A 13,826-nucleotide genomic window follows, 5' to 3' on the forward strand; every position below is an offset into this window, starting at 1 on the left:
TTGGGGGCTCTCGTGGCATAGAGGTTAAGATTTTCGCCTTTCATTCAAAACTCCCGGGTTTGAATTGGGTTGCGACGGAAAATTTTTCTTCGCTAAAATTGTCTCCTTTCACCTCCTTTTCTGCTCTCCAGCAATGTTCTGTCGGGTATGAAGTATTTCCCTTTTCCCTCTAGGACCCTGTAGGTCTCCAGGTCTGTGTTAGAATCTAGCCATGACATGTCAGGGTCGAAGCATCTGGCCTCTCAAGTCATCTAAACGGTGTGGATGGGGGCGTAACATATCTAAAATTGCAATATAACTGATACAGTACAAGTCGGCTGCTTGGGAAGCAGAGGGTTAATATCAAGTTACTATCAGCAACACAAAGGTTAATACTTACTCACACTATGTGCACGTGAAGTCGAAGTTTTGGCCGTGAAAGTGGCGGGGGAAAGGGGCAGTACAGCACACTATCACAGTATATAAGGGACAGTTCCCTCACGTAGGTATCTTTGATAAGTTTTGCTGTGAAATAGTCAAGTAGTTTGCTGAGGTGAGTATGTTCTCTGTTTGATTGAGTTTTATTTCGAGTAAGTTTAGATTTATGTTAAAAACTATTTTTTATTTAAATTTCAGTTTCATAATTTCATTTTTGTTTGAGTAGACGTCTTTCTTGTTCGAATGCTGTTTCCTTTTAAAAAAAAGACAAAATAAAGTAAAGTTAATCTCATTATTACAGGTGTATTGTCTTATTGTGAAGACGTAACAAGTACAGTGTTATTAAAGACACTGTCCCTTTAGTTAATAGTCCTATTGCAGACTCGTGTTTAGGGTGCTTACATGGGCACATTGCGTTGATAGTACGTTATTATTTGTATAAACTCTGCAAAGGCTTGTTTCTTGGGTTTGTAAAACAGCCCCCGCCCCCTCGCCCATACCCACACACAAACAAATCTTTTTTTTAGATGTGTGGCACAACTCTTATCAAATAAAATGTACATTAAAACCCTGATTAGGGTTGGACACCCCTTTTGGTTCTTGTCTGTTCCAAATGTCATTGTTTGTCCCATGAGACCTTAACCCAAGGCAGAATGGGATTATTTTACCCCTATGTAATGGGTGCTTTGTTTACAGGTAGAAGCCATCTTATTTTTGGCCATTTCACGAGTAACGAGAATCTTGATCACTTTGCCTTTCAAAAATAACGCTTGGTTTATATATCTGCGCCTGTGGTGTAACATTACAAACATGCGCTTTGCCTCTGTTTCCAGATAGGGAAAAAATCACGGCTGTTTCTTGCTTGTGCGTTGTATTCACTTATGAGAGGTCAAAAACTGCCGGCTGAAAGGTTAAAATATTCTACGTGGTCGTGATAATTTTTTGTCTAGACGAGGCCAAATACATTTGGGTAACTTAAAGTAAAACTAGGTGAGTTAGTCAGTTGTTCGGATGCTAAATTGTCGTAGCTGTGTCAGTTCTCTGCAATACATTGTCGTTCCAGGTAACAAAATTCCTAATTCTCAGTTTCTCCACACGTTCCTATTGCAACAGATGTCGGCTCTGTTGTACTTGGTTGTGGTGGGCGTGGCTACCCTGCTGCCCAGCCCCACCGTCGGACACGGCTATCTGATAGATCCAGCTCAACGCAGTTCCGTATGGAGAGTACAGAAATTCATACCCATGCACCCGCCCCAAAACTACGATGACAATGGCCTCAACTGTGGAGGAATTTCGGTACTGCCCTTTGCCCTCCCCCCTGTTCCCAGAACTTATGTGGGCGGTTAGTGGATGCTCTGGTGGGGTTTCCTCCCTCTTTCGTCCTTATTTCTCCTTTTGGTTTGTTACTTTCTTGTCATACTTCACCGTAGTCGCTTATCTAAGTTTGCAAGTGCTTCAACCTATAAAACACTCGCCTATAAAATAAAGCACTCGCCTATAAATGGCGGACTGGTAGCTTGTTTCGATTATGCTCCACAATTCCTTGGGGAAAGTTCCTTTTTTGGGGACATGCAATTAGTCTTTTGCCGTTTGGTGCTTGTCGTAGTGTATAAAATATACAGCTGCTTGAATCTAAGAGTACAATATCTCTAAATGCTTGAAAGTTGCGGAATGCTTTAGATTTGGTAATGTGAGTTTTTAATATCTATGGTAGTCCATTTAGTCGAAAGCGGAAGGAAATAGTAATAGTTACATTTGCATAACCAAACTGAATCAGCAGTACCGTAAAACACTCCAACTCGTATAAGGTATGAATTTATCCCCGTTTAGACTTTGTTCTTAAAATCCGTTTTGGCTGTCTTAATTCTATTGTATTTTTTCAAGACTTATTATCCTCTTAGCCTAGTACTACGGGATATGGATTTCCCTTTACGATCTTTAATTTCCTTTTTCTGTTGAAAATGATTTAACAAATCGAACAATGCTCGGCATTTGCACATTGGACAGCGTGAAACGCTCTGCTTACATAGGTCGAATAACAAGGAGTAATGGGATAATTATATATTTATCATTTAAATGGTTGCTTATTGATATGGGCTTTCCATATTTTTCGGATTCTTTTACAGTTAAGTATATTGCCATTTCTTGCATCTTCTATCCGTTTAACAACTGAGTCAATAGTGCCGCCAATGTTACAGTAATATACACTGGCATCGTTCCATAATTTTTTCACATACTTAACATTTTAGAATGTCCTTTCTTTGTTCTTAAACTTGATTATTAGGGCGTATAAAAGTGTCGGGTTTGTTCTTAAAATATCGTTGCCGTTACGTGCACATTGCATATCGAAACCGTCCTAAATTTCGTCTATCCGTAAATGTTACAAAGTACAGATCTACGTCTTTCTGTTCCTCGGTCACTAGCAGCTACTACCGGTACCTCTATTACTATTACAGTAATTTGTTTACACACACTTCAAATCATAAACTGTCACTTTATTATTAAAAGTGAATATTGGCACCGTGTGACTATTTACCGTCAGGTTACTTTGTATATCACAGCCGTCTTAAATGTTACTTTTTCGCAGTTCTACATTCGCACTGTTTGGTTGGTGGATGGTCTGGTGCGTTGCTCCTTTCCTGTCTAACGTCCTTATCTTTACTTATCATGTCTCGTCTTCGGCGCCTATATTATACTTAATTGCCACAAGTGCCCTAATACTGTTTTCTAAAACGACTCAAGCTGCCTTTTTACTTGTAATTCGGTCCGACTTTTCTTTTTCCTTTACAGTGCCTCTACTTCACCGCGGGTTGTTGGACCCGACTGGGTTTTTTTAACGCTCCGCCCCTTTGGTTATATATTTTCCCAGCACTACATGAGCTCTTTTCAAAAACTTTCTTCCACAGTATCAAAAGGTGCATGGATATAAATGCGGCGTTTGCGGAGACCCGTGGAAAGGACCTCTCGAAAACGAGGCTGGGGGAAAATACGCCAAAAATATAATAACTGGGAGGTACCAGCAAGGAGCGGACGTAACCTTCACTGCGACGATCACTGCAAATCATCTAGGTACGATGGGAGGTTGATGGTTGACCTGGCCTGTTTTGTTACTTCTTTGCTATCAAACGTCTATCATCTCGCCTCCATTTTCTTTGTGGCTCTTGTTCCACCTGGATGTCGACACTTTTATGTCCTTGTGTTGCCGTCAGTCTTACTAAAACTAAACTTTCGCTGTGACAATTGTCACTTGGACTGTAAATCGTAAACAGGTTAAGGAATTTTTCAGGCATTGTTTTGTATTCATGAAACTATTGAAACTAAAAATGACCAGATCATTTGTCGAACGCTCTTCACTAAATTTCTCTTCACTTTATGATCAAGTTCTGACAAATGCTTGGTCTTAGATCTTGGTGATTTTAGAGTCGAATTTACATCTGTCTGAACTAAAAAAACAACAAAAAAACAAATCGTTGCGTTTCATTTTCTGGCTGAACCCATTCTTGGGGGTGTTTCGGTAATGTTTTATAGTTTGTCAGCTACAGTAGTTCGGAACATTTGGTTTCTGGTTTCCGTAAAATTTTGGCTCTTCAATCGACAGGTTAGTGATTAGTTTTCGGCACTTGCAAATATTTGTCTAAATAGTGCTATTAAACAATGTTCTAACTCGCAAACCCTACCCTCGTGCTATTGAACGAAATGTCGGCAAGCTCTTGAGATGTTACTCTCGTTAGGGTTTATGCATCTTTTTTGACCATCTAGATCCAACCCAGAGAAATCTTTGTAAGGTAACTACTTGGATCATGCGTCACAGAATAATTTATAGATCTAGCACTTGACATAACCCAAAAGTCGACAGTGACTTGAAACTCCTTAAATCAAATGCCTATCTGTCGACGTTCGCAGGTGGTTGGGTGGTGCAAACGCCAACTTGGTCATTGATCATAAAAGATAGCTCCCTTCATTTCTTTCCCTTGGTCATTTTGTCTTGCTTTTCCCTGAACTAACGGTTTTCGTGTAGATGTCTTTCTCTTTACTTCAAAGTTAAAACTGTTGACTGCCAGATTAACCCCCTAGAATAAAATTTTCTCGTGTGGCTGGTTCGCGGGTGCTACTGTGGTCTGCTCATTTTCTAGGGTCTATCGTCACTGCATCTTTTTCTTTGTTAGCTTCTTTCTGTAAAAGTAACGCTTGATCTTCAGTCCTTTGGTCTATTTGCACTGCAAGGGCCGCAAAACTCTTACTAAAATGAAAACTAAACGTTGCTGCATTTTTGTGTGCAGATTTTATTAAGGTATTTCCCTTAATACCTTGGGTGCGGTATTAGATGTTTTTACCATTATTGTATACAGTTTGACTGCCATCTCCCACCCTACCCCTTTCCCCAGAATGAAAAGCATCCTTTTGCATTTCCATGTGCGAATTTTACCAGGTTGGTTCGAATTCCGAGTGTGCCCTGTGGGGATAGGAGAGAAAGTGACACAGGCCTGCTTAGATCGGTATCCACTGTCTCTGGCTGGCCGTCCGGGAAATATCCAGCATCACATTGGGTCCAGGAAGGGAAACATCGAGACGACAGTCAGTCTGCCGGTTGGCCTCTCCTGTACACATTGCGTATTGCAATGGAAATACCACGCCAGTAAGTACCCCATAGTGGCTATTAATTAAATGTGGTTTTGCAAGTGTTCGTTAAAAAGTCGAGAATTTTTTTAAAGGAACGATTGATTTGAGTGAGGTGGGTGGGGCGTTTTTGAAATTTCTAAAAATTAAACATTCTTTATTATCAGTTAACGGTCCAAGTTGACCAGCCGTTCTCATGTCTTGACCATGCTCACAACAAATCATGCCTTTTAAGGAATTTTTTTCCGGTGGGGGGGGGGGGTTACCATACTCTATAGAGTGCCCCACAAACTCGCATAAACATTCCTCGTCATGGGGAGATCTATTCAAACTGGAAAAGTGGTCACGGCAATTTTTCAACTGCAGTTCAAGCTTCGGTTGTCGGAGTGAGTCCTCTTTTCGTCTCGGTATTTGTTCTGTTGCTAAATTACTTGCCGCAGATCTAAAACTGTTTTAAAAACTTCACTTTTGTATTTTGCAGGTAACAGCCCTGGTCAAGCCCACCAGGAGGAATTCATCAACTGCGCTGATATTGAAATTATGCCATTGGGTGGTCCAGCACCTCCTGCCCAGACTCCTTTCCCGGTTCCTTATCAAACTCCTACCCCGATGCCAACCGTTGTTCCACCTCTCACCACCCAGGCACCCCCAACTTCTCAGTGCAGAGGCAACCTAGGACAGGCCAGAGACAAGAAATGCGCTGACGAATGCTCCAGCTCGGGATGTCCCGGAGAAGTAGCTGGATTAAAGTGCACATGCTCATCTGGCTCCTGCCGTGCATGGAGTGATATGGACACCTGGTGCTCTTCAAACTGTGCACTGGACAACTGTCCAGCACAATTCTGTACATGTAATCTTGATGGAAGGACCTGTCCTGGACGTAATTCGGTTTACGACGTTTGGTGTTTGAACCAATGTGAAAAAACCAGCTGCAACCCCGGTCTCTGCGTTTGCCCACACTAGAATAACGTTCATGTAAGCGATAAATTGGCTGACCGCATGAATCCATTTGTTGAACGCCCTTGTTAGGAAGTTCTTAATAAAAAGCTACCTTGCATCCAAATTGTACGCATTGTTTCCTTACAAGATGTTACTTATTCTTTAATATGCCAGTCATCGTAGTTTGTGTCAACATTAGGAACCGCTCACAAATGACGTCAGCTCAGATGGTGAGGGGTGTTCGGTTAGTTGTTCGGTTAGTTGACGGTTAGGGAGGGGGACCTAACAAAGTTGACGTCAACTCTAAAAGGTTGTGGGGGGGGGGGGAGGGAGAGAGGATGCTATAGACCACAGTTAATTGGACTGAGGGGGCTTATCTCCCCATAACACAAGACTGCTAGAAGCTAGATTAGAACAGATGTTCTGATTAGGATAGTTGTTCTGATTAGGATAGTTGTTCTATCTAAATGTACATATTTTGGTTGACGTCAATTGGGAGGGGGGGTCCTTGGAAAGGTGACAAAAAGGGGTGTGGGGTAATTTTTGCATCACAATTTTGGCTGACATTTGTAAACGGTCCCTAACTGGAATGTGATCGGAACCACACAGACGTAACCAGAACCGTCTACTCGATGGAAATGCTACACTCTAGAGAGGTTACAATAGTACTAGATGTCGCAGCTGTGACGTCACCGAGGTACACTCCCTTCGGCTGTGCGGTCCCACTCAACTCGCTTTGTCGCCATTTTTTTAGAGGATTAGAAACGGCCCTGTCACGCTGTGCGTCCATCGCAACACCTAGGTCTTCATAGACTATGAAGCTCAGTTCAGTTTTAAGTTTTTCTTTTTGTTTGCTGTTTTCTCATAACATATTTGCATACACAATACTGCACCTGCTGACCGATTTTGGGAAACCTAAATGCACTTAAATGTGGGCTGCAAATGAAGAGATATCATGTACTTTTCCCGGGTGTGGTGGGGGAGGGGCGGGAGGAGACAAGGTTATTGAGTAAAAGAAAAATACAATTTTATACTTACAAAACGGATTGCATTTATGTCGTTGTCTTCCCTCTTCCATCTACTGTTGCAAAGCCTAGGTTTGCACTTCCGACCAAGCTGCTTATCCGTTTAGCGGCGCACTCCAGTTGTGCATGGCAGTATATTTTCAGAAATGACTGGAGCCAATTTTGGCCGAGGAAAAAATTAATAAACTTACCTTCATAATTATCATCAATATCACCCCCACAACTGCCAACGGCCGTTTCATCACATATCTTAATCAGATTTATTTTGGAACCATTGTTTTAATGGAAGTTGAACATAATCATTATCAGAATGCAGGCAAAGTTGTTCAAAAGTACTGCCATTTCCACATTTCTGTTAGACCTACAGTGGAAATCTGATATAACGGGGATGGTGCGACCAGAAAAAGTCCTGTTATATCAGATCCCTGTTAAATCAGAAATGTAAGGAAATTATCTGTATTTATCCATGGAGAGTTTCACTTGCTTCAAGTACCCACCAATGTCCATGCGTTTGGCGAAGACAGGACATTAACTTTATGAACAGAGAAACCAAGAGAGAACAAATTCAAGAAATTGCAGACAAGATGAATTTGCATGTGTCTCTTTCGGCATTATTTGGATGAACCCAGTATTCTATCTCGCCCTCAAATACAAGAGACTGTGTCAATAATGATGAAGTGTCCATCTAAGAGCTCCAACACAGTGCGTCCAGCATCAGACCAGCAACAGCACAGCGTCTGTCAAGCATTTTGCTGGGTCTTTGCTGTGCTGGTGTCGTGCTGTATGACATAATGTAGTGTACCCGTCACTGTTCCAGCGTGTTGTGTGTAGTACGGAATTCGAATTGAAACATGGCAGCTGAAATATTAACAATTGTATATTGTTTGAAAACAAAGACGTTGTCATACTAGGTTTTGGGTTCATAGCATCCATCAACGAAGAGAAACTTACGGCGAATTCCACCATCTTGTAGATGAAGTTTTAAGTGAGGAGAAATGCCTATCATCATACATTCCGATGAAACCAAGTACTTTTTACATGCTTCTTGAATTGATTGGACCCCATATTGCAAAGAGAGAGACAAATTTTCTAAAATCGATCCCTGCTGAAGAACGGCTTGTGATAACTTTGTTTTTTTGTAAGTGTTTTACGGCGCTCGCAACTGCATAAGGTCTTATGAGCGCGCGGGACACACTAAACTTTTTCAGTTGGTAGGAAATTTTGAATTTTGCCCGGGTGACGGCCGAAGCCTACTCTTATCGATTTTAGACCACCAAGGGATCTTTAACGTGCACAACTTGCACACGGGACCTCCGAGATTTTTCGCCCTTGTCCGAGAAGGCTAGGTGTAGATCTTTTCTACCAGAAGATCAGGGGTGTGGCTGAAAGACAGCAGTAAGAAGAAGCCAATGAGTAGCAGTAGAAAGGCTGCAGAAAGAATCAGGAGCCCAGAGGAGGGGGCAAAGGAGGTAAAGGTGTGGGGGGCAGATAGAGGAGACGAAAGCAGACGACAGAACATTGCTAGAGAGTAGGAAAGGAGGTGAAAGGAGACAAATTTAGAGAAGAAAATATTTTGGTCCCTACCCTGATTCGAAGCCGGGACCTTTGAATGAGAGGCGAACACCTTAACATCTAGGCCACGAGAGCCCCCCTGTGATAACTTTGAGGTAAGAACAATTCAAATATAAATAATAAATACATAGCGCTTTTCCCAGCCCATATATTAGCTCAGAGCGTTTTACAATACTACTCCTGACGGGCAACGCACATATGACATTTAGGACACCACATGCGGCCAGTTAGGCGCTTTTACAATCATTTTTTGACAAGGACAACACGCATTACCACGATTTGGTTTCGTCGTCATCGAGGCTCAAACCCACGACCCCCCGGTCCACGGACCGACGCTCTGACCACTCGGCCACCAACGCTCATAAGTTTATAACTTAGGCTATTTATCATTACTAATTGCTAAATTATTTGAAAGCCTTCTTAAAGTCAACAAGGGCACTTTGTGAATGCTAGAATTTCATTGAGCATGATTGGCTTCATTTACCAAACTAAGGACATTTGTTTTTTGGTATTTCGTTATAACGAAGAAAATGACACAATGTAGACATATTAGGGGCCGTTCACAAAACATGTGGATAAATTTTGACCATTTTGGACCCCCCCCCCCCCCCTTTGCAGGTGTGGACGAATGACACCCCCTCCCCTTCCACACACACACACACCCCACTAGCTGTCCATATGGTTTGTGAACGGCCCCTTACATGAATTTGATTGATTCCACAAAGCTTTTAATTTTTATCTTTTTATTTATCTATTTCACTTTTTTTTTATCAACACACACACACACTTGTTCACTGAAACTAAGACAATGTGCAATGGAAAAACTGGATGTAATTTATTTGTATTGCTGGTAGGCTACTGGTGATACTGGTATGGGTCGCCTGGTGGGGAGGAAATTGGATCAACTTGTGAGCTTGCAGTTGCTGGGACATACTGATTGTATTGGTACGTGTTGATATCGGCAAAAGCTGAAGAAGATGCGGGTGATGGGGTTGGAGTACGAGATAATGCATCGTTGCTTTCATACTGTGGTGATGGCTGTCTCGAACGCCGCAGATATCTTAGAGCTGTATTGTTGAGCTCTCCACGGAACTCAAATTTAGATATTGGGTCCAACCCTTTCATCACCGGTAACAAACTCAACAGGAACTGTTCGTCATCGTCCTGGGGTGGTTTTGTGTCTGTTGTTGTTGCAACCCTTTAAGGGATTGTAGAATTGCAATGTCGAAAGCGGATGGAGAGGTAGATCTAGATCCTCGGTCTTGGGGATACGGGGGATACGGTCTTTTCCTGGCATGCCGTTTGGGAGTAGCAGATGAGTTTGTAATATCTGGAGTATGGCTTGGACCAGGTTGTGGATTTGTGAATGGACTTCCACCCCGTGAAAACACATCAGTGTTGGCTATTGTCTCCACGTTATCCTCCCGAAGCTGGGATGCTTGTTGGAGTTCCTGCTCATCTTCCGGCCCTTCAATCAAATTGGTTGTTGAGGTATTTCCATCCTCAACAAAAGGAATTAAAAACAGCATGTCTTTGTACAGGTACCACAGTTTCTGGTATTTACCCCCTGATCCAGATTTATAAGTTGTTTCTTTCTTATGTTGCCTCCGGAAAGAATCCCTCAGCATTGCCCATTTCTTTCTTGCAGTTGCACCTGTTGGGATGGTAATACATGTATATATTATAATATACCAGTAGACAGCAATAACTGTGCTTCACAACTTTGTTCTAATACAAGAACCCTTTCGTGTATCGCCGTGTGATTCAATGGGTGAGCAGATTCAAACCCCAAATACTCTTTCAGGCTTTCAAGGATCCAATATTAATGGTAACGTTCGATCTACAATAAATGCCTTGAAAGTGTGAGAAACATTGATGAACTATTTCACATCCCCTGCTGGAACTCTTCCATGGCAAAATGATCAATGTGTTGCCAGATAAATCTCATGGTGAAATACACAGAATAACCTTCTTTTGATTATTATTGTTATTATTAAGAATAATAAGTCCAATGATTATTATTATTATTGTTTTGAGTCAAACAACAATGTTAGCTCAAGTGGTAGAGCGTTCGCTTGCGATGTGGGAAGTCGTGGGTTCGAATCCCAGCTGGGTCAATCCAAAGCACTCTGGGCTGGTACTTAATTCCCTTGTCGCAAGACAATTTATACAGGGCTGCTGAGGAGGTCTCAATGGCCGAAACTGGATCCAGTATAGTCCAATATTATCATTATTATTATTATTATTATTATTATTATTATTATTATTATTATTGTTATTATTATTATTATTATTATTATTATTATTATTATTATTATTATTATTATTATTATCATTATTATTATCATTATTATTATCATTATTATTATTATTATTATTATTATTATTATTATTATTATTATTATTATCATTATTATTATCATTATTATTATTATTATTATCATTATTATTATTATTATCATTATTATTATTATTATTTTATTATTATTATTATCACTATTATTATTATTAATTATTATTATTAATATTATTATTATCACTATTATTATTAATTATTATTAGAGAGAGAGAGGAGAGAGAGAAAGGAGGAGAGAGGGGGAGAGAGAGAGGGAGGGGAGAGAGGGACAGAGAGAGAGAGAGAGAGAGAGAGAGAGAGAGAGAGAGAGAGAGAGAGAGAGAGAGAGAGAGAGAGAGAAGTGGGGGGGGGGGGGACTTTAACCTCGATAATTGAATTAGATAAGATTTTAATAAATATTATTACTCACCATCAATTCCGACTTCCTCGCCAAATTCAATCCATTGTTGGTTTATTACAACTCTATTTGAATAATTCTCATTACTTTTGTCAAATAGGACTTCTCTTTTTCTCACTGCTTCAATCAATGCTTCTGCCTCCATCTTGCTTGTCTGGTCCGTGCTGGTTGAATTTTAGTGTCGCACTAAAATGAAATTACCAGCAAAACGACGGGCGAACGCTGGATTCATGCAGGGTTCACGCTGGTCGGACAAAACGGCACCACTCCGTTAGGCGTAGTGCAATCTATATTACCTAAAATTTTGACCCGTCGTTTTGCTGTTGCTGTGCTGTTGCTGTGCTGTTGCTGGTCTGATGCTGGACGCACTGTGTTGGAGCTCTAATGCATCAAACATATTTTACTCCCCGCCATGTTATGAACTGTGGGGGGCACAAAAAACTAAACAAGTATACTTGAAATAAGTACGTGTAGGATCTCATCTTGGGAGCACAGAAAGGATCTCTACAGAAAATAATAATATTGTACACATAGGCTATTAGCATATCAACATCCATGTTTGTTATATATATATTATATTATATATATATATATATATATATATATATATATATATATATATGTGTGTGTGTGTGTGTGTGTGTGTGTGTGTGTGTGTGTGTGTGTGTGTGTGTGTGTGTGTGTGTGTGTGTGTGTGTGTGTGTGTGTGAGGCAGCGTTATGGAATCAGGCTCTCGTCAAAATAATCAATGTGAAGAAACCGGCATTTTTCTGCAGGTTTGTGAATTTTTATCAAATTTCTGGGGGGTTTTTGACCGAACACCTTTCATGCCAATAAAAGAACTCATTTCTGCGTGGATTGTTCATAAAAACGTTAATTAAAGGCCCAAAAAAATGTAAATGTTTAGTTACCACGCACTCGTAAGCTAAGCAAATAAGTAATCTTTAGAGGCCATTTTCTCCCTAATTTTACCTCTGAAAACAGGTGACCCCCATCTCCTTCATTCGCAAATGTCTCGACTTGTATTCAAGATAAATGGATGTTTTTTTCATCCAAATGAAGACAAGTGAACAAGCTTTAAGAAGATACCAATAGCTCAACAAGCCCAAAAATTGACGAGAGCCTGATTCCACCACGCTGCCTCACATATAATGTGTGAGACAGCACGGTGGAATCAGGCTTTCGTCAAAATAATCAAAGGGAAGAAACTTTGTTTTTGGGCTCAACACCTTTCATGCCCATTAAAGAACTCATTTCTGTGTGGATTTTTCTGAAAAACGTTGATTAAAGGCACAAACGATGTAAATTTTCAGTTACCACGGACTCTTATGCGAAGGAAATAACGAATCTTTGGCGGCCATTTTCTCACTAATTTTACCTCTGAAAACAGGTGACCCCCCAACTCATTCATTCTCAAATATCTCGACTTGTATTTAAGATGAACGGGTATTTTTATTCATCCAAATAAAGACAAGTGAACTAGTTTTAAGATGATACAATAACTCGATGTGCCCAAAAATTGACGTGAGCCTGATTCCACCGCGCTGCCTCTTATGTATATATATATATAATCTAGATCTTTCTTTTCTACAAAAGCTCAGCTGTGTGAGACTGTAATTTTCTACTTTTGTCTAGGCCTAGCTTACGGGCTAAAAAGCAGTATGTGAATGGTATCAGACTACACACTTCATATTAACACCCAAAGCATAGTCAACGTCAAGACAGAAATAATAACACACTGATGCTTTGTCTATAGAAATAGCAATCTTAATTATTATATTCTATACTACTGAGAAATAACCAAATCTGCTCGAGTCTACCCTATATTGAAGGATGCTGATTTCAAAAATGTTGTTAGATTTTTTCAACGATGGACGCCTGCTTTGCTATGGTCATTTAAAACTTTCCCTGGTCCAGCCGCATGACGTCTCATGACACAACGCGGTGAGCGACTGTGCGCGATGGTGCGTGATGTGTCCCCCGCAACGGAGATTCGGGACGATAGGCATTGTTTCTCAACCTACAAATTAGGTGCACCCTATGTGTAGCGATCTTGACCAATAGCAGGTTTTGTCTGCGTACCTTTATTGGAACTTTATAGAGGAATTCTTGTTCCTATCGGTACGGATTGACACGGATCCCTTAATCGGGATTTGTCCTGAGCTGCCCCTGTCTCCAATGCAAGCAGCGAGCTAGCAGAGAGAGCTAAAGTCTAGTACACACTGCTTTTATACTGCTTTTGGTGAGAACATGCAAGCTGATACTGAGGAGTGCACGAGCAGCCAGCAAATTGATTGCTACTGGACAGCTTGCCAAAACAGCTTTTGGTGCGGACACTCGACTGCTCATAGCGACTCGGCTCAGCTACTGCGCAACTGGATATACTGCTTTTGGTCCGGACAAAGCGTTAGAAAGTGGTGTTGAGCAAAATACATCATACATGTATGTCAACTTTTCGATGTAAGTCCTCTATTTGTTTTGGACCCGCTTTAGGTTTATATCA

General features: G+C 40.8%; 2 protein-coding genes across 2 annotated transcripts; one reads left to right on the plus strand and one right to left on the minus strand.

Moving 5' to 3' along the window:
- The first annotated feature begins 455 nt into the window (after positions 1-455).
- On the plus strand, positions 456-6,097 carry LOC101845159. The gene is made up of 5 exons (XM_005095976.3): positions 456-532; positions 1,531-1,713; positions 3,324-3,486; positions 4,847-5,053; positions 5,516-6,097. The coding sequence occupies exons 2-5, from the start codon at positions 1,531-1,533 to the stop codon at positions 5,995-5,997; spliced, it is 1,035 nt and encodes a 344-aa protein (XP_005096033.1). The 5' UTR covers positions 456-532; the 3' UTR covers positions 5,998-6,097.
- A 3,284-nt stretch (positions 6,098-9,381) lies between these two features.
- LOC101845394 (transcription factor Adf-1) lies at positions 9,382-11,591 on the minus strand. The gene is made up of 2 exons (XM_005095977.3): positions 11,336-11,591; positions 9,382-10,224 (listed from the first exon to the last, which is right to left on the minus strand). The coding sequence occupies exons 1-2, from the start codon at positions 11,466-11,468 to the stop codon at positions 9,710-9,712; spliced, it is 648 nt and encodes a 215-aa protein (XP_005096034.1). The 5' UTR covers positions 11,469-11,591; the 3' UTR covers positions 9,382-9,709.
- Between the last annotated feature and the right edge of the window lie 2,235 nt (positions 11,592-13,826).

The sequence above is a fragment of the Aplysia californica genome, unplaced genomic scaffold (assembly GCF_000002075.1).
Source record: "Aplysia californica isolate F4 #8 unplaced genomic scaffold, AplCal3.0 scaffold00118, whole genome shotgun sequence".
In the NCBI taxonomy this organism is placed as follows: Eukaryota; Metazoa; Mollusca; class Gastropoda; order Aplysiida; family Aplysiidae; genus Aplysia; species Aplysia californica.

Coding starts and splice junctions, on each gene's coding strand:
- LOC101845159 (XM_005095976.3), top strand. CDS start 1,531: ATGTCGGCTCTGTTGTACTTGGTTGTGGTGGGCGTGGCTACCCTGCTG. Junction 1,714..3,323: donor TCAACTGTGGAGGAATTTCG/GTACTGCCCTTT, acceptor TTTCTTCCACAG/TATCAAAAGGTGCATGGATA. Junction 5,054..5,515: donor GCAATGGAAATACCACGCCA/GTAAGTACCCCA, acceptor TGTATTTTGCAG/GTAACAGCCCTGGTCAAGCC.
- LOC101845394 (XM_005095977.3), bottom strand. CDS start 11,468: ATGGAGGCAGAAGCATTGATTGAAGCAGTGAGAAAAAGAGAAGTCCTA. Junction 10,225..11,335: donor CGAGGAAGTCGGAATTGATG/GTGAGTAATAAT, acceptor CCATCCCAACAG/GTGCAACTGCAAGAAAGAAA.